Below are 27,883 nucleotides of genomic sequence, written 5' to 3'. Positions count from 1 at the left end.
AAGTAGTGAAAACAGCAGATCTACAAGCACACAACGCCTCGCACCGCGAGGCGTTGTGTGCTTGTAGATCGGCTGTTTTCACTAGTTTAAATAATTTTTAAAATGATAAATTCAAAACGAACGGTTTTGAACATACAAGATTTTCACCCGATAATGACGAAAACTGTCGCTGGAGTAGTGGTAACGCCACCGTCGCCCCCTGCAATGTTGTGGTCCTCAGCTTCGTACCCTACATGATTCGGCCCTTGGGGAAAACTAATTGGGGAACCCTGCTAAAAATTGTTCATATAGATTTCATTGATAACTTCATATACAAAGGGATGTCCCACCAAATTCTGGGCCCCAAGGATTCACTGCGGGGGCCCCCATGAATGTTCTTCATAGGGGGAGGGGGTTTAACCCATTTAGACTGGGAACACATTATTTTGTGCTTTAACTATTGAAAAATAGCAGATATACAAGCTCACAGTGCGAGCTCGTAGATCTGCTATTTTGGAGAAATCGTGAAAATGTGTGCAAGTCTTTGAATATTTCAAATCCTTCTAAGGTTTTTTTATTTTCCATCTCAAAATATTTAGTTCCAGGGACGCCCCAGAAGCAAAATTTGAGTTGCAAAAGTTTGCTTAAAAAATACATATATTCCAAGATTTGCACACATTTTCACGACTTTAGCTATTGAAAAATAGCAGATCTACAAGCTCACAGTGCAGCACCGAGTGCCACACTGCGAGCTTGTAGATCTGCTATTTTTCAATAGCTAAAGTATAAAATAACGAAGGCCCCTCCACCTTGGGCCCTGGTAACTCAGTCCCACTTTTCCCCCCCGTGTGACGCCACTGCATATACAGTATAAATTATTATTATAGTGTTTTGTTTATTTCAGACATACACCCTCAATACTTGGTAAACTTTGATCTTTGGCTCTGTACTCAGTCTGCTCTTTCCCCCCCTCCAAGCCTCTTTGCCAAAAATAGCCGATCTACAAGCTCACAAGCCTGGAGGGGTTGTGAGCTTGTAGATTTTGTTGACAAAATTGAACCAAATCATGGATAGGCCTATATTTTGCACACAGAGTTACAGACCTGCAAAGGTCCATATGGATGCACCGGTCCTAGTTGAAATGAGAATAGTTCACCACAATTAAGTTCACCACGTAGCACGTGCAGTAGGTGAGCTTGTAGATCTGATCGTTGATGTGCATATGGTAAATGAATGATGATGTCCATGTGATCCGTGACAGCCAGCAGCGCCTGTGCTTGTTTTAGGCCGCTAGAGCATCAAATGCTATACGTTGTTAATGTTGACGCTCTGCCTTGCAGTTGCTACTTTTGACTTCAGTTTTCCTTCAGAAAGATCTTCATAGGCTCCCTGATTTCGTCGTGGACGATCTATAATTCGTCGCACCACGGTGGTGTCGCGCGCCTCGACTAGACGCGTTGTAGGCTGCTACGTTTGCCGTGCTGTTGTGCACACTTTGAGGAAACGGCAGTTATCTAAGCTGCACGAATTTAAATATCAGATTAGACAACTGTAAAGGACTGTAAAGGACAGGTCGGATTTCATTGCAATTTTCTAAGGGGAAAAAAAACAACAACTGTAGCCTCGTGGTCCTTTGTTTTATCCAAACTATAGCCTAGGCCTAGTCTACAAATGGAACTAAAGTATACCCGCTATTTTAGGCGCACGTGAAGGAGCTTGATTGATTGATTGATTGATTGATTGATTGAATACAACATTAACAGTTTGCACTTAGTAAGTAGAGGTACGATTTATAGGCTTGCCTATGTTGTTATTGTAAATAGACAAACAAACAACTTAATTAAGTTTATAAAATGAAATATCAGTGTGATCTGAGGCTGACAGACCCTCTACAACAGCAGGTCGGTGCAGTAGCCTCGTATGAAGTAGGCCTAGCTATAACAGGCCTGTAAATGTAATAATGACAGGCCTACATATAGGCCTGGCTGTTTGGGCCATAACGACTGACGCTGTTAGCCTGCTGCAGTCCGTTTTTCATTCAAACGTTTTAATTCAGTTGCAATTTTGCAAAACAACAGCGGTGGAAAAAGTAGGCCTACTGACATTTTTGCAACGTTACTCTGTTATAATTCAAAGTCTGGAATTCATAATTTACTTTGAGTAAAAAAAGTAAAAAGTATTGACATCGTAATGTAGCCTACTTAAAGTTTTCAAATGTATAAAGTGTTCATATGTATGAAATCGCGACGCATTGTGAGGCTATTTTCACATGTAGGCCTATTTTGTAACACTAGTCTACGCAGTAGCCTAACTGATTTTAAAATATTATAGTAAAAGTACAATATTTGGATCCGAGATGGAGTAGAAGTAAAAGTATTGGAAATTGGAAATACTCAAGTAAAGTCAGTGGTGTCTGTTGTGATATGGATTTTATAAGTGGTGCCCCTCTAAATTCGTGACGTGATGATCTCATGTGCGTGCATGTGAGGCGAGCGTGCGTGCAGCTAAATAAGTCTGGGCTCGCCGAGCCCAACCGAGCGCACGGCATCTCACCCACACAAGTACAAAAAATACCTCAAAAATGTACCCAAGCCTTCAGTAGGCTACTTGAGTAAATGCTTTACACCACTAAAAAATAGCATTGTTGATTTGTCTGTCATTTAATGTCTCAATGCATTGTGTAGGCCTACAAATTACCCCAATGTAAACAATTAAGCCATAGTGCTTTTTTGGGTCTCAAATTCACTCTCAATCAAGATATTAATTAAGATAGACCGTGTATCTGAACTGTACTGTCTTGTGCTTTTCCCATGCGAACTGCTGCTAATAAAGTATTCAATCAATCAATCATTATCAATAATCACTCAATTAAGTCAAGAAGACGCACTGCGTCCAATCATTATTCCTTTTAAATCGAATAGCCTTATAATCCGTCCGAAAAACCTTTTCTCAGTCAGAAAGCTGATGATTACAATTATTATTGGTATTGTAGTCGTATAAGCAGTAGCAGCAGCAGCAGCAGCAGCAGCAAGTACAATTGTTGGCTATCTGTATTGTATCATAGACCTAACCTGCATATTAGTAGGAGATAGCCTGACTAGGCCTATATTATTCTTGCTGTTTTCTGATCTAGGCCTATTCTGAATTGCGCAACTAAAGCCAATGAGTGTTGCAGCCGAGGGGCCGAATCGGCCGATATAGGCTATAAATATTGAACAATATTCAAAAATAAACATTGATTTAAAATCCATACAAAGTTGGATCTATGAATTATCTATCCAGATAAATAGAGTTTGATTGGATTGGTTGGTTGATTGATTGATTCATTGATTGATTGTCTGTTCGTTTGTTTGATTGATTGGTTGGATGTATTTAAGCAGGCTTGCACTCATCATTAACACACCTCGCGCACAGAATCAAAAATCAACCACAAACAAATATAATAATAATAGCATAATAATAATCGTAACAATAATAATAAAGACGAAAGATTTTGTCATCACCCCCCAGCAGGTGTAAAAATGCATTTACTCAATTAGGTACTGTAGACTGAGGATCGGCTATACTTTTCATTCCACTATTATTACTTAGGCCTACTAATAATTATTTGAAGACCTTCACTTGTTATAGTCACAAATTACAATATGCAGATTTAAATTATTATTACAAAACAAACATTTACATTAACACATTTTGAACTTTTGCCTAGCCTTTTAGTTTGGTAGCCTATTGACTTGACTTATACTTGCCAATACCTTTTACTCAAGTAAAAGAAAAAAACGAAGTCCTTGTTTACAGAACTATAACGGAGTACAAGTATTGTGGTATTTATATTGTGGTATTATAGGCTACTTTTACTAATAGAGCCTATAAGTGAAAAGTCGGACTATATTCTTTTCTTCCACCACAGCAGAACCGGGCCCAAACAGGACTTGGCTCCATCGCTACATTTCCTAATTGAATCAGTCATGTCTCGATTCCTCCCTTGTCCCCGTTTAGTCCTCTCTGTCAACAACAAGTAGCCTATATTTGTGACCTATACTCGCTTTTACTCTCTCTCTCTCTCTCTCTCTCTCTCTCTCTCTCTCTCTCTCTCTCTCTCTCTCTCTCTCTCTCTCTCTCTCTCTCTCCCCTCCTTGCGTGTGTTACATCATGTGATGTAACACAACGCAATAAGTGTCCTCTCATGGCCCAGTGAACTGGCTGTAAGCTTTTATCGTTACTACGAAACACACACAGTCTAGTCACGGAAGCACAAGGCCAGCGGACGGTCATCATCACACAGTGTGGGATATAGCAGCAGCCTACACACACACACACACACACACACACACACACACACACACACACACACACACACACACACACACACACACACACACACACACTTGAAGGGAGTGTAGCTACAAGCAACCCATGCTAGAAACCCTTTTCTTAGGCATATTCCGTGTGTGTGTGTGTGTGTGTGTGTGTGTGTGTGTGTGTGTGTGTGTGTGTGTGTGTGTGTGTGTGTGTGTGTGTGTGTGTGTGTGTGTGTGTGTGTGTGTGTGTGTGTGTGTGTGTGTGTGTGAACACAGCTCTTTAATAAACATAATAGTATTTATAGTAATATCGTCTAATTGTTATTGTTTTTTGTTATTGCCTATTCCATATAGCCTAATAGGCTAGCTGTGCTTCGGGGGCCACAAGTTAACACCATGCTACTGTTTCATTTGTCTTATTAATGATGCACATGGCATGAGCTAATTTAGCCTACATTTGAGCCACACAGAGATAATAACGCATGTGAGCCATGCCTGGGGGCCAATACTGTACTAAACTACTAAAGGCTACGGACCCCTATAGTGAATTTTCTATCTCTGAGACCCCAATTTATATTGTAAAATCTGTTAATTTAACTCTCAGAGTTACTACCCACTAGGGTCAAATTGGTCCCTAACTATTTAGCTGGGGACCCCCTGGAACTCCCTCAAGGACCCCTGGATGGAGGTCCCCGGACCCCACTTTGATAACCACTGACCTATAGGGTTTATTTGACTGAGAGAGCGTACAGATGTAGGTGTAGGCCTACTCTAATCAATGGGCCGCGCAGGCTAGAGTTAGTTAGTTGTGTTTAATTTTGGTTTCTATTCTCAGTTATTGAACTATAAGAACATTGAAATTAAATCCTGGACGTTTCTTTTTGTAAAGTTGTCAAGTGTTCAACTAATGTTTAAACTAGCATTTATTCGTGAGCTCAACTGCCGTTTTCTCAAGTTTACAGATCACGTCACTCCACGGCCCCGCGCAATGCTATTTGTGCAACATTTTGACAGTAATGGGACGCTTTCATATCCCTTCAATATAATGACTCAAGTTTGCATTATAAAGATATCAGGACCAGATCTTATAATTTGATATAAACTGGCCATGATACTAGCAAAATTAAATAATCTGCAGCTCAAAACGTTATGACATATAGTTTACAAATAAAATAGGCTAGCCTCTGGTGTAGCCTAGCCTAATTTCAATGAAGGCTATGGCGTTGCTTTGATTATGCCTTGTTAATAACGTTATTTCCAAACAAATTATCTTTTTGAAAAAAACGATATTTATTATTATTATTGAAAAAACAGACTGTGTAAAAATATCACACTTCAGTTACACAATACTTGCCAAAAAAATGTACAATGTTTTATTACTGAAATAAACACACACTGCATATAAATGTATGACTTTCTTCTGTTTTTTTTCTTTCTTTTTTTTCAATACAAAGTAGGCTACAAATCAAAACAATGAAAAAAATGCTTTGATTTGCCGATTAAAAAAAGAACATTGAGGTGTTTGACACATTAGCCTATTTTAAAAAACAAACAAAAAAACAAACGTTTGTGATCATTTTAACCTTTTCGTTAAAACCCTTAACCTGAGACGCCATTATAAACAGTGAAGGAAGCGAATCACTTCATGGAAATGGTTAAACATTTTTTTGATTCACTCAAAACTCAACATAAATATCTTTTCTTTCTTTTCTTTTGTCCTTTTTTTTACAGCATGAATATAGGCACGAATATGGTTTCCTTTTGTTATGTCCATCATTCTTGCTGCAAGCGTGCTATCACATTTTAAAAAAAGAAGAAGAAAAAAACATACAAAAATAATCCTACCTTCAAAGAGAGAGGGTCGGGGTTTTTTGTTTTTGTCTCTTGGGCAAAAACTCGTAGTAGCGTCTGTTTCGCAAAAAGAAATCAACAGCCGTTGACAAGTCTGTTGGAGAAGTTCTCGACCGCCGCGTGTAAGACAGCTCCGGGTCCGGGCGGGTGAACGCCATTCGGGGGCTGGTGGTTGGAGGAGGCGGCGGCCAGGGACGAGGGCAACACGGTCCGATGCGCGGCGGCGGCGGCGGCGGCGGCGGCGGGGCTTGTAGTCAGCGAGCCGCCTATGATGCTCTCTATGGAGAAGGGAGAGCGCTGGACGGGCGAGCCGGACTTGGACTGTTGTTGTTGGACGGCCGGAGTCTGGACGGACGACGGAAGCTGGGGGTAAAACCTACTCCTTGCCATTAAGTCCGTGGTGGCGGCTGAAGAAGAAGAGGTGGTGGTGGTGGTAGTGGTGCCGTTATCCCCGCTCCATCTTTGATGCCCACGTCCACCGGAGGTGGACGTGGGCATCAAAGATGGAGCGGGGATAACGGTTCCTCCCGTGGGGTGCGAGGAGTGCCTGGGATGCTGCTGCTGCTGCTGCTGCTGCTGGAAGGCGAACAGCGCGGTGGCGTGCGTGTGGTGGTGGTGGTGGTGGTAGGAGCCGTGGAGCTGGATCCCGTAGCCGGCGCATCCGTACGGGCCGTAGCCGCCGTATGGCGACGCGGCGGCGGGGAGGAATCCTCCGACGTGGTGCGCTCCATCCCCCCGCTGCAGGCTGAGCATCAGGTCGTGGGTCTGCTGCCGTTTGAAGCGCTTCCTCCGCCGCAGGAAGCTCCCGTTGTCGAACATGTCGGCCGACTCCGGGTCGAGCGTCCAGTAGTTGCCCTTGCCCGGGTTGCCCGGCTCGCGCGGGATCTTGACGAAGCAGTCGTTGAGCGACAGGTTGTGGCGGATGGAGTTCTGCCACGCCGGGAACTTCTCGCGGTAGTACGGGAAGCGGCCGCTGATGAAGTCGCAGATCTCGCTGAGCGTCAGCCGCTTCTTGGGGCTCTGCAGGATGGACATGGTGATGAGGGCGATGTAGGAGTAGGGCGGCTTCACCAGGCTGCTCTTGTTGCCGCCGCCGGAGCCGCCACCGCCGCCGCCGGCCGCCTTGTAGCCGTCCCGGGGCGAAGTGTCCGTCGCCGGAGAGCCGTCGTCGAGCGTCCGGCCGTCGGCGTCCCCATCGTCCTCGTCGTCCTCCTCTCCCTCGCCGACCACGTCTATGTCGGTCTCCTCCGACAGGATGGAGGCGTCGGACATCTCTGAGCTCAGAGTCATGGTGGTGGGGCTCCTCTCCTCCTCCTCCTCCTCAGACCACCAACCAGACCCCAGCGGCGGCCGGGCCAGGCCAGGCCGGGCCGGGCCGGGCCGGGGAGGAAGAGATGCTTTCACCACGAAGCTATCCTCCTTTTCCTTGGTTTTACAAACTCATATGAGAGCAGAGATGGAGAGAGCACGTGGTATAGAAGATAACAATTCTCCTATATCCTCCTGACTTTCCACATGGTTCCAACGGGGGGGTTTTGTTGTTGGGTTTTTCGCCGACAAAAAAACGCACACGATCATCCGAATGTGGCTGCGGTGTATGAGATATAGCCCTATATATATGTGTGTGTATTTGTGTGCAGGGAAACGTGAAAATGGGGAGCCTTTTCTCTCCAGACCTGAGTCAATCCGAAGGGCGGATCTTCTGTGTGGCTTTATACCGCCGGGCCAGATGCAGCGGCGTCAGTTCAGAAAAAAGCTAAGGTATGGCAACATGACTGGTGTGGGCGCGCGTGCAAGACACCAGTTATGTTGCCGTACCTTAGCAACAGGCACGATGAAAAGTACATTTTATTATTTCCCCCCTGTAGGCCAAGGTATTGCAGCTGCCATAGCTTGCCATACCCAATTGACGACTCTGGCCAGATGAGATCACATGGCACCGGGACGTCACCGGGCCGACCGTGCAAAAATGAAAAGAGGAAGAAGAAAAAAATTACAAAAAAAATAAAAAAGCTCTTTGAAAATTAACTGAGTGGTTTTAAGAATGTTGGTGTGGCCCTATATCCTTTTTAGTGGTCATCCCTGGTCCAATGCACATATGGCTAATCTTAAACCTCCCATTTCTTTCTTTTTCTTTTTTTCTTTTTTTCTTCTTTTTTTGGAAGGGACACACACGCACACAAAAATAGGTTATGGAAGATTAGAAAGGGCCTCATGGGAACAAAGCCTGTTACTTAAACCTTTATACTGAATAGAATTGACTACTTGTGTGTGTGTGTGTGTGTGTGTGTGTGTGTGTGTGTGTGTGTGTGTGTGTGTGTGTGTGTGTGTGTGTGTGTGTGTGTGTGTGTGTGTGTGTGTGCGTCCAATCACGATTTAATAATCTGGAGCTTTTAGATCTCTGCATGTGCATTTTCTTCTTCTTTTATTATTGTTTCTTCAATTTCGGAGCAAATATTGATAGTGGTGGTAGGCCTATAGCAGTATACCAACATGAGTATACATACACACACCAGTGTGCGTGCAGTAGGCTAATCTAGATTAGCCGCGAGCCATTTGTGTCGTAGAGTCAAGTGTTACCTCGCCTCAGACACGCAGAGCATGAGAGCACGAGAAATAAGGAGCTATATGCCGTGTGTATGACACACTATTTTACAGCCTAATTACACTAATTAGGCTATAGAGCCTATCTATGCAGTGGCTACTCAGATGTTTCTCTACACACAATATGGCCAATATGTTACACTTAGGACTGTATTCGAAATTTGACTTGAATAAAAGTATTTTATTTACATTACCAAAGTTGACAAAAAAAAAAGGAAAGAAAAGAAAAGAAAAGTCAATTAACTTTTTTATATCATATGTTATGGGGAGCGGCTATTTTCGAATAGTTGAAATATAAGGGAATGCACACTATACTTGGTTAAAGCATGTTTTGTTTTCATCCAAATCGGCAAAGTAGCCTATAATCTAAATCAAAGCTATTAGGCTACTATTATTATTATTAGGCTAAATCTGTCAAATAATAATAGTAATAATGTAAAAAGTACACTATTTTCCTATAGATAAGTGGACTAGTCTAGAGGGATTAGTATTACGCACGTGAAGTAAAAACTTTCCTCGTAGGCCTTCTACTCACTGAGTAGAAGCTATAAAGCCTGAGGTATAGTGGTTACTTTCATCCACTGCAGTGCAAAGAAACTTGTTCAGTGCAAGGTTTTCACACTGCAATAAATAGGCCTGTATTTGTAGGAGTATGTAGCCAACCTTATATCTACCGTCAAACGCTGCCATTCATTTAACTCGGAGTTGTCGGGTGGAAAACCGTGTCCAAGACCGTTCGTTTTGTATTTATCGTTTTAAAAATAAACTATAGTGAAATAGCAGATCTACAAGCACACAACCTGGCGAGTTGTGTGCTTGTAGATCGGCTGTTTTCACTACTTTTGTGCGACAGCCTTGTATGATGAAGCAGGGCTTTGTGAAAAAATGTAAAAAAGAATATAAAAAAAAAAAAGAACGTAAAAAAAACGTGAAACTTGGAGATACGAGGTTTCTGCCCGACAGTGACGATATTGTCTCTGGGGATGGAAAACCTCTTTAATAAGTCCAAAAGGTTTCATGAAATGATTATATAGGCTATAATAATGAATCCCACATTCACTTTCACTTCGAAGTTCGAACCACTTGTGAACTTGTAGAATTCTATGGCTATTTTGTGACTATTGCAATGGTCTACTTTTATGCGACAGTGTAGTGTATTTAAGGCATATTTATGTCACAAAAAGTTGGAATATGGGGTATGAGGTGTCATATGAACACTGGGGATTTGACTAGCTGTCAGACACTAATCATGGGTTGTTACCATAAATCTGTAGGCCTATACTACAGCAGTTGATTATTTTATTATGAAAACCACTGACATGTTGCCGATTTTTGATTTAAAAAAATGATAATAACTACAGCCAATATTCACATTCAAATATAGTCAATAATTAAGAAACATTTTTAATAAAGAGAAACGCACATAATTCAGCATGGCTGTGCCGTTGGTTTAAGTAGTACACGTTTTGGATTTTTGTTTGTGCATTTAAAGAAATGTATTCACTTGGACAAAAGAAAAAGTTCCGATTTTCAGAAGATAAATTTTGCATTCACATAATCACATTATTACACATTATAATAGCATACAGGCTACTTTTGTTCAACTTAGGGTTGGGGTTAATACATTTTCCTGAATTAAATCTAGAGTGTATCTAACATGAATACACTTTTCCCCCCTTCTCCTAACACAGTGGTTCTAGCCATTATTATTTTATTTATTATAATTTTTATTATTATTGTTATATTTTTTTTTCTATTTTTATTTGATTGGGGGGGGAGATGACAGTGTAAGTGACAATTTAAGGGCTTTCATGACCTTTTTAAATATAGCCTACCTCAAAACAAACAAAAACAAAAAAGCCTATACGGCCAGGGTACCAAGGCAAAAAAAAAGGAAAAAAAAAAAAAAAAAGATTATACCTTGGTACCCTGGCACTATACAAGATGCCTCTTTGTGGGTTCGACGTAGATCGTCTATTTTCGGCTAAGATAATTTGGTGTTGAGGGGTAAAATAAGAGCGGACCAGTGAATGCATTCAGATGCAATCAGAAAATCCATCATTTACATAAATAGCTCCATCTAGCGTCCAACTTGTAACACAAGCCCAGATAAGGGATGATTGATATCAAGGCCAAGTTTAAAAGTCAAAGTTCTGTTATTTATTGTTCTTATAAAGTTAACATATGCTCAAACTATGAACAGTTAAATATGCTCAAACGATGAACATAATTATGGAAAAATACGCCAGATGCATTTTGGAGATCTCTCTACCTCAAATAACAATAATAAAAAAAACAATAAAAAGAAAAAATCGAAGTTTGCCACAAACGGGGAAAAATTGCTCCCTGGACAGCTTGAAGATAATGAGAAGTGAGTTTTATTACGTATTAGGCCTATACAGGATACAAATGATAACAGAATGTATAAGCCAACGGCTTTTTACGATTATTATGGTTATTATTATGATTATTACAATTACAACTTTTTAATAATATACGTTTTTGTCATGCTCTGCTTCTTGAGGTTTCTGAAGGTTACGTTTTCCACGTGGGAATTATTAAGTCACTACTTAATAATAACCTAATAAAAATAACCTTTCATTGATTTGTATGAATCTTAAGCGGCCCCTCTTTATGCGATTATTGTTCCCATATAACGAATATAAACAGCAATGAATCTCGGACACAACAATATTTAGCCCGCACATATTGTTATCATGTATTTCTAGTTGATCATGCATGTCATAGGTTTATTATTTGATTTCTACTGTTTATCACCAGTGGTCCCCATGTGGACCCTAACTGGGATTTATACAAATGGAACCAAATGGACGCTTAGCTTTGTACACCACTTTTTGTGTTACCCTTTTAGCCTATAAATGTCTGACTGTAGGCCTACCTCGTGCCGTTTTCATCTGACTAGTTCAATCAATCAATTTCACATTGTAGATCACGGTAGAAATAAACAATTAAAGAAACTCCTAACCGGGGTTTTCGCTATACAGTCTTGTGGGGCTGTAGTAGGCCTATAAATAAAATAGGGGTGAATGCATTTTTCGGGGCTGACACGTGAAGCAGCTTGCTCGCATGTGTGGTAAACCACTTCTAAAAGTGTTCCCTAAAAACTCCCCTCCTCTCCTCCTCCTCCTCCTCCTCTCCTCCTCCGATCGAAGGAAGGGTGTTCCGTGCCACGGGGTACCACCAAGAATAAAGCACTTATTCCCCCCCTCCTCCCCACGGCCCTGCTCTGACAAAAGCCATGAACGTCACCGCAACACTCCATATAATACTAGAACGATGCATGCAATTCTGGGAAATTGCAAGAGTGGTTGCCGTGACGCGAGTCACACTTGCAAATGAATTCCGTAGCTTGTTCCTTTTATGGCCATGCATGCATACATGGGCAACTTGAGGGCGGCCACATCATACATGCGCCCCCATGCGCCCCCATGCACCCCCATGCGGCCCCCATGCGGCCACATCATACATGCGCCCCCATGCACCTTTGGCCCACAGGTTAATATCGGAATATACATTACTGACATAGCTATTGGCTATTATTGATTTCAGCTGTTACAATTCCAAACATGAAAACATGACCTGCTCTAACTACTTCAGTCTATTATAGTACAAGTCCTTTTTATGTCCATTTTCCAATGTATTTGTAGCCTATTTAAGTTCACAAAGTTAAGAATGCATACATTTGCATTTAAAATTAAATACAAATTCAGGATTCCAATGAAAAAATAGCAGATCTACAAGCTCAAAATGTGTCACACTGCAACACGTTTTGAGCTTATGTAGATCGGCTATTTTTGTGGAAACAGTGTCCCTCTCCATCATCAAAGTTGCCCACCCCTGCCACATGGAGATCCGGTCCCATGGTGTCTACATCCAACCAGGGACCCACTCCCACTCCTCATGCACTGAAGGAAGCATAAGCTCAGTTCCCTAGGTTGGCAGAGGGCGAACAGCGCCCAGGATTACAGCTTAGGCAATTGGCACTGGGTGAAAAATGGGTTACAAAATTGTGGAATAATTATTTTGGGGGAAAAATAAAAATAAAGATCTTTCAACAATTTCCCCAGTTTTGCAGCACACAATACTCTTTTACTGTACACAAAGTAGGACATTAACCTACAAAGACAGAAAATACGTTTAAATTGTGGAGAGCAATGATGGATTGTGGTGAAATCAAAAATGGTTGTTTTTGTAAAGAGTAAATACAAAGAGCTATATAGGCCTAAATGACCATTACACGTCTGTAGCAGACTGGGAGTTATGGAGGTCCTTGAAAATATTACATTTGGGACTCCTACTGTGCCATAGTGTCATAGCAAATCAGCATCACACATATTCTGAAGAAAACCTGCAGACTGACATTCAGTAATTGCGTCTTATCAAAGTAAGATCATTATACTGGTGTGTAAAAACACACGTGTATGTGCACACATAATATTATAGACATCAAAGGGGGCTTGAGCCCCTGCCCTTTTATCCATCTGAAAAAAAGTGCATGCACTCTCCTGGACTTGAATGCAGCATCTTATTTTGAAAGAATTGTCCTCTCTGAGTATAGAAATCCATTCCGTTACACCACATCTATATTGACTTCATTAGCCTGTGCTTAGTTCAGTGTGGTATCAAAGCACCTGCCTCTTCAATATTCTCTGCAAGTGTCTGGACAAGGCCAAGTCCTGCCACCGACGCATTTTGTCCATGTATGGACATATTGATGATGACCCCACAAGGTTTCTGCCAGACAGCAGCGAACCACCCCTAGGTGGGGTGGTTCCACCTATAGGGGCCTTGTAGGTGTGGTCCCAGCTCCTCCTCTCCTCTGGGGCCTCGTGTCCTCCTGTTAGCCAGGGACCCAGTCACCCCGGTCGGCCCCACAAAAGTGAAAAGTCATGAGTCATCAAAAAAAATCACACCCAATGTGAAGTGAGCGGTGGTCAGGCTTGCATAACGTCTTCAGACTAGGATTTGAGTCTAGGATGTACAGGCTATGCTACACACACACGTTTTGCTATGGCAAAACGCTGAGGAAAAAGGCTACAGACATACAACATATGACATCACTAGACAAACATGATGCTACGTACACACATTTTACTATGGCAAAGCGCTGAGGAAAAAGGCTACGGACACACGCACAGCCACTTATAGGAGCGGTTTGCACCGCTCAAAGAAAAGTGGAAAAGAAAGTGATGACTCATCACTTTTCACAGTTTTGTGGGGCCGAAATCTAGCCCAGGGAAAGTTTTTCATGCAAAACAAATGCTTGCAATGAATTCAGAATCATGAAGAACCCCTAGTTTGACCCCTCACATGCTACTTAAAGGAGTAGTTCACCCCCAAAATTACTTTTTTTCTATTGATTACTCAAGCCATGGAGAGTAGAGTTCAATAATATTTTTTGGTTTTTGTCACATTCCTAAGACAAAAATTTGATTTGAGTAAATTTACCCCCATTGATTCCGGATGGTGACCCGTTTCGAAACGGGTCACCATCCGGAATGAATGGGGGTAAATTTATTGTTATCACATTTTTGTCTTAGGAATGCGACAAAAACCTAAAAATATTATTGAAATCTACTCTCCATGGCATGAGTAATCAATAGGAAAAAAAAAGTCATTTTGCGGGTGAACTACTCCTTTAAAGCAGATCTTTTTCTTTTTTAAATATCTTTCTTTTCCTGTATAGTGAAGTCGATGGGACATTGAATATACAAATTGCCATAACCTTTTTCGCAATGTTTCCGGCAGAGCAGGCCTCTCATGTGGACCTTAATGACCAAACTAAAATGGAAATAAAAGGTACAGCATGACACCACAGGTTCAACCCTATTCCTTGAGCTTTTGGGTCCCTGACTATGTCTGTTTTCCCATGTTTCATTTATTATAGCCATGCAAGCATTGCCTGTTTATGTTGTTGAAATGTGTAAGCTTTTCTGTGGAGAATTCCAATGTGTAGGCTTTTCTGTGGAGGCAGAGGGAGATGTTATGGTCTGGGTGTGTTCAAATAAAATCGCTAGGAATAATCATCCTCTGACACAAGGCAATTTAGTCACATAGCTAGCCTAGAAAATAAGCAATTTCCTCTGTAACGTGCCCTATATATAGAGAGCCCCGATTTCAGCATAGTCTTTAGTTAGGCTAATGTAGTTGCTGAGTGATTTTCATGTATATGACAGTATATGAAAATAAATCTATTTTGATAAGGTTTCATAATTTTTGTTTTTAGTAATCTTATATAGCACGTTCTGTGTGGCTATCATAGTGGGTGTCACCAATTTGGTGTCTCACTCTCGGTCAACAGTATTAAACCCAGGCTACAACTTCTGAGGCCTGGTCAACCAAAGTACAATCTTTGATCGTTGTTGAAAAAAATAAAAAATAAAATAAATAACACATGTGCGAAACTTTGCATGGTATCAAACACGACACACATGCATATCTCTTTGTATGGGGCATTCTGTCCGTGACATTAAGCTGTGGTGATGTCGGTCTCTGCGTACTTTCTATGACCATAGTGACGTTTGTCTCGTACTGCATACGGTGCTCATACGGACATATAGGGACCGACACACAAAGCGAGACGTAGGAAGGGTTAGCAATGCTAAAAAATAAAAATAAAAAACACGAAAAATAAATATATACATATATATATATATTTAATATTTGGGAAACCTTTTTTCTTTTGTAGGATATGTAAAAATAATCATAATAACTAGACTGCACTCTGTTGAGGTGCCAACTTGAAAAAAATATATATATTTCATATATTTTTGGGAAACCTTTTTTTCTTTTGTAGGAAATGTAAAAAATAATATATAACTAGACTAATATATAACTAGACTGCACTCTGTTGCAGTGCCAACTTGCGCCTCGTGCACCCGCGGCCATTGTGCGCCAGCAGAGCGCGCCTTGTTATTTATATCAGGTCGCACTTGTTGATGGTGGAGTTACCTAGAATGCTGGTCCCTCATTGGCTGTTGATGGTGATGTCAGTAGGAATGCTGGTCCCTTATTGGCCACGGGCGTAAACACAAACAGAGGACGCGACACTCTGCTGGCGCAAGTAATAATGGACAAAATGCCCCCGGGATGTAGTCCTTCAGGAATGGATGGTGGGGATGATGAACGCTTATGAACTTCAGTGTCGTCTACTTTGTGTGGACGGCCATGCCTGTGCTCATCAGAATCTTCTGATTCTTTTTCTTTCTTCTTTTCTTTCCACCACCTCTCTCTTCAGGGTCAGTGTCCGCGCTGTTCAGCTGCAGAAGATGCTCAAAAGCCAGGCTGAAAGACCTCCGGAATTCAGGTACATTCTCCGAGTCACTCTCGGAATCACTGACCCAGGGTCCAGCATCGCCTCTGGCTTTACCATCTCTCAGCATCTGTGCAAAGGACATGGTGGGGGTGGGGTGGTCCACCACGCTACTGCCCGCACTGGACAAAGCGCTTTGTCCATCCAGACATGGGAAACTCTCGTCATCGCGGAGCGACCCATCGCTCTGGACGTCGCCTCTGGCATTACCACCTTTCAGCCTCTGTGCAAAGGACATGCTGCTGCTGTCTTCCTCCACATGGCCAGCCAGACAAGGGAACGTCCCCTCAGATGATGCTGACGGAGGGGAAGGATGATCGTCGGGGTATACGGGCGGGGGGCTGCTGTGCGGTGACGACCCGAATGATGGGAACTGCTCAAGACTGCGTATGGGACTGTTCAGACCCATACGCACCCCTGGATAATTCCCCCATTTCTGCTTCTCCTCCCTCTCGATACGTTTCTCCCTGCGCCTCTCGTCACTCTCCTTCATCGCTTTGAGGCGCCTTCTCTTCTCCAGCTCGTCTGCAAAGGCGTCCAGAGTTTCCTTGGACACGACGGGCGGCCGCAGGTCTAGCTCACAAATGCTGTACTCACAAGTGAGAGGCAGGTGTGACAGAAAGCGGTTCCTCCTGCGGACGTCCTCAGTGACTGTGTGTCCCTTTATCTCCACCAGGATGGCAGTGATGGTGTCCGGGCATTGCTCCAAGCTGCCATACTCGCGTTCGAGGCAGCGCACGTTCAGCGGGTGCAAGAACATCTCCTGGCAGTCCTCGGCTTGGTAGAAATAGTAGGATGCATGTGCCACGCTGGCTGGGGGCCGGCCTGGTCTCGCCTGACCAGAAGGGGTCTCCTCAATAACGGGAGCGGTGGGGAGGTCCTCTTCTGGGATCTTGGACACCTCATCATCAAAGGCAGAGGAGTACACCAGCACGGGCCTGGTACTTCTGCTCGTGGATGTCACCTCATTCACAGGGGAGACAGGTTGTTCCATTATGTACGAGGGCTGCGTTCCCCCGTTCCTGGTCGCCTTGGAGAAGCCGCGCTTCTTCGACGCCTCTTCGACGCAGCGTTTCTTCTTCAACGCGACTTCCTCTCTCTGCCACACGAGGCTCAGGGCGCTCTGGACGAAACGGGACTCGTCCTCGTCCTCCTGACCGAGCCGTACCTGCAGGGCGGCCTTCTCGGCCACCACCAGGCCCAGCACCTGCTCCGGAGAGGCCAGCAGCAGCTTGGAGTGCCGGCTGAGACGCGCGTCTCCGAGGCGGACGGGTCCCGCCACCTTCACCCACTGAGCGCTGGGCATGGCCACGAGAGCCCCCTTTTCCCGGCGCGTCAGGCGCATGGCGATGCGGTCGCCCGCCGCATACCGCCGGGTCTCCGTCACGACGACACTCCTGAGGTCCCCGGGGTGCACGGCCTCGTGACAGAGGGGACACTTGGTCCAGCTCGTGTCGCTGAGCGACAGGTAGTGCAGCATGCACGGCAGGCAGAAGACGTGGCCGCAGCGCGTGATGTTGGCCGCCACCGGAGGGTACAGGCAGATGGGGCACCGGGGCACCTCGTGGCCGTAGACGCGCACCTGCTGCACGCAGTCCCAGTCGACCAGCGTGTCCGGGTCGGTGAAGTTGGCCCTGTAGTCCTGGTCATCGGACACCACGAACTGGCAAGTGGCCTGCAGGAAAAGCTCCTTGTTGAAGACGGGGGGCTTGTGGGGGTGGTCCCAGTGGTCCCACCTAGGGGACCTGCGGGGGTGGTCCCACCTCCTCCTCCTCTCCTCTGGGGTCTCTCGTCCTCCTCTGTCTACGACCACGTGTTGCCATTGTCCCCTCTGACTTCTCGGAGGGGGCCTCTTGTAAAGGTCTTTGTTCTTCTGTGAATTCGTGCAGTGGGAGCCTGCATAACGATCATTTCTTGGGATTGATAGCCCCAGCAATTTATTACACTTGCCATTTGTTTTGGGTTGGGAATTGCGGGAGACGGAGCCAGTTGAACTTGAATATGAAGCGTTGCTGACTTTGGTATCAATTGCGAATGTAGGCTGGAGAGAGAGAGAGAGAATGGGTTGGTTAGGAACGAATGCCTTCTGAACGGAGCAAAAACCCAAAAATGTCAGCCAGAAATTGACCAGGCTTCCCAGGACACTGTAGATAATTACAGTACTTTATGAAAACATAAAATAACAATATACTACAATGCTACTGAACTTTAACAGAACAACCTATGGTATATCATCAACGACTTTGAAACCAGTATTTAAACTGACACAGTGATGTCATACATACATCACTGGAGAGCATCAGAGCAGCATCACGAATATATGGGCATGCCAGATAGGCAGTTGTCCTAATCCGATCGATATGCCCATAGGCTTTTATGGAGGTCCAGATGTCCAGAACCACCTGTCCAACCCATATATGGGCACATACCGATGACATCATGATCTCCATATACAGTATGGGCATAAAAGGGACAAGGACAGACAGATACAGAGATCTCCATACATGGGCATAAAAGGGACACAGATGGACTGGTACAATGGGTATTCTGACAAAAGGTACAATGACTTATTGCATAACCGTGTGGGGCATGCATTCCCTTCACTTCAGCCCTGCCTTCGGAACTCGGCTGTTGCCTCATTCTTGCAGCAAGGATGGCGTGCCAATAACCATGATAATGCATTCCCTCTCGTGTAATATTGCTTAAGTAACTGTGTGCAGCATGCCTCACCAACTAGTCTGAACAAAAACACGTGGGATTCTACTGGAACCTAATGTGACTTTTCAGAATAGCACGCCTCAGAATAGCACAAACTACACTACTGAGTGAGATAAATGTAAACGATTTCAATGTCAAAGTTGAGTCATCACTGAACATTTTCCAACATGTAAACGATTATGAAGATTATGACAAAATAATTGCGACTATGTCAAATAATTGCAATTAGACGATTATTATTATGTAATAATTGTGACAGGCCTACTCATCACAGAGAGATGTTGCTGTTGTTAGTCTGGACTCTCACCTTTGACCAATCCGGTGTGGTTGAGCCCACAGCGGAAAAGGACCCAGGGTCACTGAATCACTCAAGCCTCTCCACCACGGCAAGGTCACAGCAATAGGAGAGGAGGTGGCCCTTGAAAGGACCGTTGTTTTAATTTAACGTTTTTTATATTATATATTTCTCCTGTGCAGGTTCTGGAGGGCTAGTTAGCTCTGGTCCATAGCGTTAGGATTAGAAGTTCTCCTTAATGCCATGTGACTTTTCGGCCATTGCCCGTTGTAGCGCAGCCTCTCGACTTAAGTAGAAAATAAAGAATACACTTCCTCTACTACTCACCGAAACAAAGATGGTTTTAAGATGTTAAAAGCCTACTTTGGTGGGAACACTCTGAGCCCCACAACTCCTGTCTATAATACACCTTTTGGCCAGAAAATAAAATACTCCGCTGGAGGGATTTATTTTCTTGTTACTCCACTGCGCCCCCTACAGATCTGGCCAAAGGAAATTTCTATCTATCAACAAGATCTGTATAGGGGATGCAGTGGAGTGAAATATTTCTTTTCTGGCCAAAAAGTGTATTTTACACAGAAGGTGTGGGGCTGAGAGTGGTATGCGGGCAATGGCCGAAAAGTCGCATAGCCTTAAGAACTCCTGCTATGGAGCTGAGGGCTAGTGGAACACGTTGTTGTTGATGGTTCCCTGGGGATTTGGGTGCTGGTATTCACAGGATGAAAGGTCAATATTCAAGGGGTACCTTTTGTCTTTCTTTTTTTAACAACGTTTATTTATTTTCTATTTTAAGATTATTCTTTTCTTTTTTTTTTTTTTTTTAAGTTTCTTTTTCTTTTTTCTTTTTTTTTTTTCAATTGCCAAAAGGGACCGTGTCCCCGATTTGGAGCCAGGTTCAGGATTTGATTGGCAATGAGGTTCAGAGGTCGCTCTCCCCGTACAGTGCTGTGGAGTACAGTGCTGTGGAGAAGGACAAGTAGTCGAGGGCTCCGGGGGTGGCATCAGGGCCGGTGTAAGGGGCCATGTGGGCGATGCAGTACTCTGCCTGGTCGCGTGGCAACTCCGCGCGCAGCTTGTCGGCTAGGACGTAACTCTTATCCGCTGCCAGGACTTTGAAAGAGGCCATGACTTGGTCAGCAGTGTCCGTGTCGGCGGTTTCACGGGACATAAAGTCGATAAAGGCCTGGAAGCTGACCATGCCGAGTCGGTTGGCATTCACGTTGCTCATGGCTTCACCCTGTGAATCGTTGGTATCAAAGCCCAGGCTGATGAGGCAAGCCTTGAACTCGGAGTGATCCAGAGCGCCAGAGTGATCCCTGTCAAAGTGATTGAAGGAAACTCGGAACTCATTCATCTGCTCCTGGCTGATGCCCTTGGCATCCCGCGTCAGGATCTGGTTCTCAATCTCGTTGATGGTGCGGGCGATGGTGGTGGTGAGCTGCTCCCAGCCCACACGGATGTGCTCCATGGTGTAGGTGGTGTGCCTGTTGTCGAAGATGAGCGCTTCCTGGATGAGCTTGTGGTCTCCCTCTAGTTGGTCGATCTTTGGCTTGTAGTTCGTGATGCTCTGCTGATACTGACGCAGGTGTGTCAGCTGGTCCTCCAGTGTGCCGTGCATCTCGATGGAGATGCGGCCAATCTCATCCATCTTGGTCTGGATCCAGGGTCTGATGTCATTGGCCTGTTTGGCAAAGTGTTGTCGCAAACGCTCATTGTTCAACTGCTGGGCATGGCCCTCGCTGAGGGCTTGGTCACGCTCAGGCACCAGTTGTTTGACCTTGTCCCATTTGGTGTTTATCTCTTGGGGGTTGACGTTGGTGTAAGGGTTGGTGCTAGCCATGTTGACGTGATGGGTCTGGACTGCCTTGGCGATCTCATCCTGGATACGAAGAATAGCCTGGCGTTCTTTGTCTGCCTGTGTGAGAGTGGCTTTGAACTGCTCGTGGGCTTTGCTTAAATCCTTGATCTCCTCTATGGTGTGAACAATGAAGAGTCCCTGCAGGTCCTCCATAGCACCTTCCATCCAGTTATTAAACAGAGACGCTCTTTTGGCAAAGTCAAGGTGCAGTTGGTCAATGTTCTCCAGCAGCTTCTCGGTTGTCTGCAGAGCCTCATTACGCTTCACGACCAGGGCTTCCAGAGTGTCCCACTGTTCAGAGATCCTTTGGCAGTGAGCGCTCACGGTGGGAGAGTCATAGTAGTTCGGCTCTTTCAGCTCCTTTGCGATGGTAGCGATAATCTTCACACGGTCCTGGTGCGCAGCCAGGTCGCTCTTAAATGCCTCATGTTTCTTCAGCAAGACCTTGATCTCTGACAGAGAGGCTGTCTGGTAGTCCTGATGCTGCAGCATGTCCTCCTTGCCTTTGGTCCAGGCTTCATGAATGGTTGCTTTCTGGCGGAACTTCTCTGCCAGGTGCTCAAGTTTCTCTAGCCTCCGAATCTCGTTGAGGAGCCATTCTTCATAGCCCTTTTCCGCTCCCTCCAGGTTTCCCCATGCATTGGAAATATCAGACACCAGCTTGCCCTCGGTGGGCAAAAAGGCGGGCCTACTGCTGAGCCTCAGCTTGGTCTGCAGGGTGTTGAAGTTGATCTCCAGCTGACACTTCTCCTGCACCTTGGGTGGCTTGTGGAGGCTTCGGTAGTCCCTGAAGTCCTTCTGCTTCTGCTGCATGGCCTGCATGGTGTTGTCTGGACTGCGGTTCTTCAGCCAAGGGATGGTGCGCAAGATCCAATCCAACAGATCACTGGCCAGCTTCTCGTATCCCTTCATCAGCTGCTCATTCTCCTGGTTGACAGCCAACACCTTGCAGATCCGGTTGGCGGCTGTCTCTGCCTTCTGTTTTCCTGAGAATGCGTGGTAGTAACACGACACATAGGTCATGACAGCCTTCTCATCTGGCCTCACGCTATTAACGATATCCTCCGCATCCAACATCTTGGGTATGTCCAGGTACTTTTCCGCCACGGCAAAGGCGGTATTCAGGTTGGTCGTTGGATCATCCTTGTGCAGTTTATCGTAGTCAATGAGCTCAGGACGATGCCGATGAATGAGGGCACAGAACCCCAGGCCGTCCTTCCAGCTGATGTGAAAGTTCTGGATGTTGACGTTCTTGTAGGGCGCGGTCTTCCTCTGACACCACAGCAAAAGGCCCTCCTTGGCTGACCTCTCTTCGACGGAGATGTCTTGGATGGTGAAGCGGCGGATCATGGTCCAGATCATACCGAGGGTCAGTTTAACGTTGCCGTCCACGATCTCCTCCGCTCCGATGGAGACCAGCTTCACCCCCTTGCTGGCGATGAAATCCAGTGCCTTGTTGACACGGAGGATCTTGTGGACTCGCATGTTGCCCTTCTCTGGTTTGGCCAGGCGTTCTCCCGAGATGACCTCCAAGAGCAGGATGAGCTTCAGCCCATCCCGGAAGTCTTGCTCTATAATCTCAATCTGCTTGCCTGCCTTCCTCAGGTGGGAGTTGCACCAGATTGTGAATGTCTTCTTCTGAACCTTCTCCCATGCCGGGTCGAGGAGCAGCTCACAGTCAAATGCTTGTTGCACCTTTCCTTGTTCCATGTTGTACGTATGTTCTCTTCTCTGTTATCTGCTTGAAAAAAATATTATCTCTTCAATATTACTGAGTGGCACAGTGGTAACTCACAGTAGCTCCAAACTCAATTGTTTATTTTTGCCATCAAGCATGCTGCTTTATAGCGGGCACCGCTGTGACGTCACGAGTACGTCGCCGTCATCGTCGGACTTATTGGCCAATAGGGAGACAGCACTGAGCATACGTAGAAGTGACGTTGTGGTCGGGCAGCCAGCGACATGATGTTACCATGGCAACAACAAGTCTGACGAGAAGTCAACAAACCAAACCATCAACAAACCGGGAAAGGAAAACGTGGCACAAGTTGATGTTGTTTGTGTTGTTGTCATGGCTACGCGTACCCGTTACTTCGCCGCACGACGGTGTCGCACTTCGAAACTAGCCGATCTACAAGATCAGCTGTTTTCAGAGAGAGGACAGAATCTCCCCAGTCCACACTCCCACTTATGTCAGACTGCGGTGGACAGCATCTATCTGACAGGTAGGCTAAATTATCTCACATCATGGAGCATTCTGTCTCAGTGTGTGTTTAACTTTGTAGCAATGTTGTTTCATTTGTTTCAGCCAGGGTGTCATTAACACAAATACACTTTACCGTTAGCTTAGCTTCTCATCTGAAGTTTACTTTTAGTTTCATTGATCAATGATGGTGATGTTATCATTGCTTAACGTTCAAATCCTTCAATCAAACCTTGAGTTTGAAATATGAGATACATAAAGTGGTTCCTGTGTAAATAAGCCAAAAAGCTTAATATGATCTCCTTTTAGTTGACCTTGTACCAGTGATTTGTGCCTGTTATGAAACTGTACTGTTTCTTATTGCAAACTTCGAATAGATCCTTCAATCAATCAATCAATCAATCAATCAATCAATCAATCAATCAATCAATCGTATTCGCATCTGTAAGTCATAAGCATAATTTATTGTGCAAATGCCAAGTCAATCATTCGTAGGCTTATTATCATTCAGATCCACCTTATCACTGATCACATCCTGCATTTTCTCAGCTGAGCAAGAGTAGCCTTTCATCACACTAATTACCTAATTCAGGGGTCTTCAACAGGGGGTCCGGGACCCCTAGGGGGTCCTCAGAGTTACTACAGGGGGTCCTCCAGTCCAAATCTTTGTGTGATAGAAACTTTTTTCTTCTTTTTTATATTAACCACTTGAACCCTAGTGTCCATATTCTGAGAACTTTAGTCAAAAATAGCAGATCATGCTGCGAGGCGTTGTGAGCTTGTAGATCGTCTATTTTTGGCAAAAAGCTTTGGTGTATTGGGGAAAAAGAGCAGACTAAGTACAGAGTGAAAGGTCAAGATTATTAAGTATTGATGGTTCAAGTGGTTAAATATCTGAAAACACAAATTGACATGAATCCAAAATACACTGATGATCGTGCTGTCAATCAATGAAACTATATGGAATCTATGAAAAGGTTGTGGGGGTCCCTGCTTCATCTCTCTCTCGACTAAGGGGTCCCTGGCCTGAAAAAGTTGAAGACCCCTGATCTAATTCATAGCATCAGTAGGCTACCACTGTCATCAAATGAATGGGCTGAAAACCCATTTACTCGCTGTTGAAATGCAGTTGTCACTTTTGTCACTGCTCCTAATGAAACAGCTAACAGCTAGCTATCTGTGCACCGATAATTCATAACCATAATATTCTAGGGATGGGACGATATGAAAATTTCATATCACGATTATTGTGACCAAAGAAATCGTAATTTACGATATTATTGCGATAATCAAAATCCATTATGCTGGGGCGGAACATTTGCCAAAAAATAGCAGATCTACAAGCTCGCGGTGCATTGTGAGCTTGTAGATCGGCTATTTTTTGGCAAAGACATTTGATAGAAAGTGAAAAAAAAAAGACTATCAAGTATTCATATTATATGTACCTTTTACCAATAGGGGGTTTAAATAGTACCGGATATGCAGCTCGGCAAATAAAACGGTGATATTGATCCCAGTGCATGATGGAGGATGATATCATATATATATATATAATTAAATCTCCATGATACGATTATCGTGAGTGTTTTTTATCACGATATACGATAATATCGCATATTGTCCCATCCCTATAATCATTGTCACTTACTCACTTTAGTCAGATCTTTTCCTCTTGAGTGACATGAGAGAGAGAGAGAGAGAGAGAGAGAGAGAGAGGGGGCTATGTTGTGCAAGATGGATGAACTGAAAAAGCAGAAATATCACAGCAATTAAAATGTCATTACTTGGGTTGTCTGTTCATTTGTTTCAGATGTTGGCTGGTTTAGATTTCGCCCCTGCTGGTTGCTGAATGATCACTGCAACCCTCACTCCTGGGCGGACGCAGCTTCCAGGCAGAGGCTTCACTGTCAGATCCAACATTCACATGTTGGTGAGTTCATTTCTCACAATCTTATGGACAATTGAATGTGTAAAAATGTTAAGCTGTTTTACGCACGCACGCACGCACACACACACGCACACACACGCACACACACACACACACACACACACACACACACACACACACACACACACACACACACACACACACACACACACACACACACATAGGGATCAAGTTCCCAACAAACAAGTGGCTTGTCAAAGATTTGCATAACCACCTGGACCCTATAGCGTCCCTGTCATGTCATCAATCTAGAGTTCGGGCCGCTACGCGACCCTCGCACCTATGTCGCACTGTTTGTGGCGGCTTTGTCAGAGTACCCGATGTACCCGTCTGTCTGACTATTTTGTGGCCATTCATGGAGATGTCTGTGTCTGGTACCTGTGTCCCTTCATGCCCATATATGGAGATATCTGTATCTGTCAGTCCGTGTCCCTGTTATGCCCATATATGGAGATCCCTGATGTCATCAGTATATGCTTATATATGGGCATTCTGATATGCCCATATAAGGAGATCTCAGTCCTTGTCCCTTTATGCCCATATTTGCAGATCCCCATATCTATACTGGCTGGCAAGCTCACTGGCTGACAGATATGCCCATATATGGAAATATCCGTATCTGTCAGTACTTGTCCCTTTTATGCCCATATATGGAGATCCATGATGTCATCAGTAGCCTATATGATTATATATATGGGTATGCTGATATGCCCATATAAGGAGATTGTCACTTTTATGCCCATATATGATACCCATATCAGTATATACCCAGACCTGGAGTGCCCATATAAGGAGATCTCAGTCCTTGTCACTTTTGTGCCCATATATGGAGATCCCCTGATCAATGGGCATATCCTGGCTGGCTGGCTAGCTAGCTTACTGACTGACTGATATGCCCATATATGGAGATCTCTGTATTTGTCAGTCCTTGTCCCTTTATGCCCATACATGGAGATTCATGATGTCATCAGTATATGATTATATATGGGCATGCTGATATGCCCATATAAGGAGATATCAGTTCTTGTCCCTTTTATGCCCATATATGGAGAACCCCATATATGTATATAGATCCTGGAGTGTGCATATAAGGAGATCTCAGTCCTTGTCCACAAAACAGTCTCAGCTAGAAACCTCAAAACCTACTCTAGCGAGGCATTTAAAGGTGTATTCAGTGATAATGAAAGTGGCCGGGGGTCATCTTGTCCCTTACTGGCTTTACAGCGTGGAAATGTTTAGTTGTTTATAGATATTCTTTCGCCATTGTAATGTTCTCGTTTTGATCATTAGACCCAATCACTGAATATCGGTAGGCCTACGTCTCCACCTTCAGGATATGTATAATACTGATTTACTACGAGACTGTGGCATTTTATGAGTTCAGTAGTTTACAATCTAGGCATTTAGCAGACGTTCTTAATTCAGAGCGACTGTGGTTCTCAAAACCTTTATTTTGACCATCATAACAAAATATCATAACATAACTATGGCCATACTCTACCCTGATTGGTCGAGGACTGGCTGGCCACCTCTGAAAACAGAATCTAGCTATGCTCGTAACACGGGCCATGGTGGAAGTCCTTATATGGTCAGCACACATTCTAGTGAGGAGAATGAATGGAAAATGTACCAATTATATTTTTATTTTAATGAAATACAATCACTGAATATACATTTAAATGCAAACTGGTTAATTTGGACTGTTCCGCTGAACTCAGGAGTACACAGCTCGATAAAGCATGGCTCGGGTTTAAAACCAAATTCCTAGCTATTCTAAACGCCATGGCTCCCATGAGAACCATCAGGGTCAAAGCCTGCTCAGAGCCATGGATATATTCCGACATCTATGAAACTCAGAGACAAAAAAAATGAGATGCAAAAATTCCACCTTGGGAAACTTGTAAAACAGGGGTAGAAGAATGTTATGTTAGACCAGGGGTCTTCAACGTTTTGAGGCCAAGGACCCCTTAGTTGAGAGAGAGATGAAGCAGGGACCCCCACAACCTTGTCATACGTAGATTCCATATAGTTTCAATTTTTGACAGCACAATCATCAGTGTATTTTGGATTCATGTCAATTTGTGTTTTCAGATATTTAACCACTTTGAACTGTCAATACTTCTCACCTCTACACCAAACCTCTTTGCCGAAAATAGCCGATCTACAAGCATATATATATACATATATATATATATATATATATATATACACACTGTATAACTATATCAAAATAGGATAATTCAAATTAAAATGATTATACAATTGATAACATAGAGGCAGATACACTGTTAATGTGACATATTTTTCCTGTCTTTCCAGAACCTTTGGGTGTTTGGAGGTGTCTGCCATGGAGCTGGTGTCTGCTGTCTTCCCAGTACAACGGAGCGCTGAGCCCTCATGAGACTGCTGAGTGTGACTTTAACCATCACTGGTGGCCGTGCAGAGGCCACGTGCACACATAGCGAAGAAGCGGGCCTGTCACAATTATTGCATCGTCTAATCGCAGGTATTTGAGATAATCGCAATTATCTCTTTGCATAATCATCAATCATTTCCATGTTCAAACATTTTCATATATTTTCAAACATTTTCAAAAGTTGTGGAAATGGCCAATCTACAAGCTCGAATGTGATTTTTTTTTTTTTAAACAATATGTTTATTTTCTTTTTGTTTTTTTAGAGACACACAACAAATACAAATACATGACAATGAAAATGAAAATACAAACTGCAATAAACTTGAATGACACTACAAACGAGAAACAAAAACATCAGCTTACAAAAATAAAAACAA

General features: G+C 43.9%; 3 protein-coding genes across 3 annotated transcripts; all 3 read right to left on the bottom strand.

Annotated features, from left to right (window-relative positions):
• Nucleotides 1-6,206: 6,206 nt before the first annotated feature.
• On the bottom strand, nucleotides 6,207-7,421 carry foxd1 (forkhead box D1; the record flags this gene model as incomplete). The annotated part of the gene is made up of 1 exon (XM_080742853.1): nucleotides 6,207-7,421. The coding sequence occupies one exon, from the start codon at nucleotides 7,419-7,421 to the stop codon at nucleotides 6,207-6,209; it is 1,215 nt and encodes a 404-aa protein (XP_080598979.1).
• Nucleotides 7,422-15,904: 8,483 nt separating this feature from the next.
• On the bottom strand, nucleotides 15,905-18,506 carry LOC308299130 (E3 ubiquitin-protein ligase RNF10-like; the record flags this gene model as incomplete). The annotated part of the gene is made up of 2 exons (XM_080742852.1): nucleotides 15,905-17,941; nucleotides 18,498-18,506. The coding sequence occupies 2 exons, from the start codon at nucleotides 18,504-18,506 to the stop codon at nucleotides 15,905-15,907; spliced, it is 2,046 nt and encodes a 681-aa protein (XP_080598978.1).
• Nucleotides 18,507-20,000: 1,494 nt separating this feature from the next.
• LOC308298810 (alpha-actinin-1-like) lies at nucleotides 20,001-22,016 on the bottom strand (the record flags this gene model as incomplete). The annotated part of the gene is made up of 1 exon (XM_080742491.1): nucleotides 20,001-22,016. The coding sequence occupies one exon, from the start codon at nucleotides 22,014-22,016 to the stop codon at nucleotides 20,001-20,003; it is 2,016 nt and encodes a 671-aa protein (XP_080598617.1).
• Nucleotides 22,017-27,883: the final 5,867 nt, after the last annotated feature.

The sequence above is a fragment of the Nannobrachium achirus genome (genome assembly GCF_963921795.1).
Source record: "Nannobrachium achirus genome assembly, chromosome: 15".
In the NCBI taxonomy this organism is placed as follows: Eukaryota; Metazoa; Chordata; class Actinopteri; order Myctophiformes; family Myctophidae; genus Nannobrachium; species Nannobrachium achirus.
Note: the sequence above shows the minus strand (reverse complement) of the source record. Positions and strands in the feature narration are given on the sequence as shown.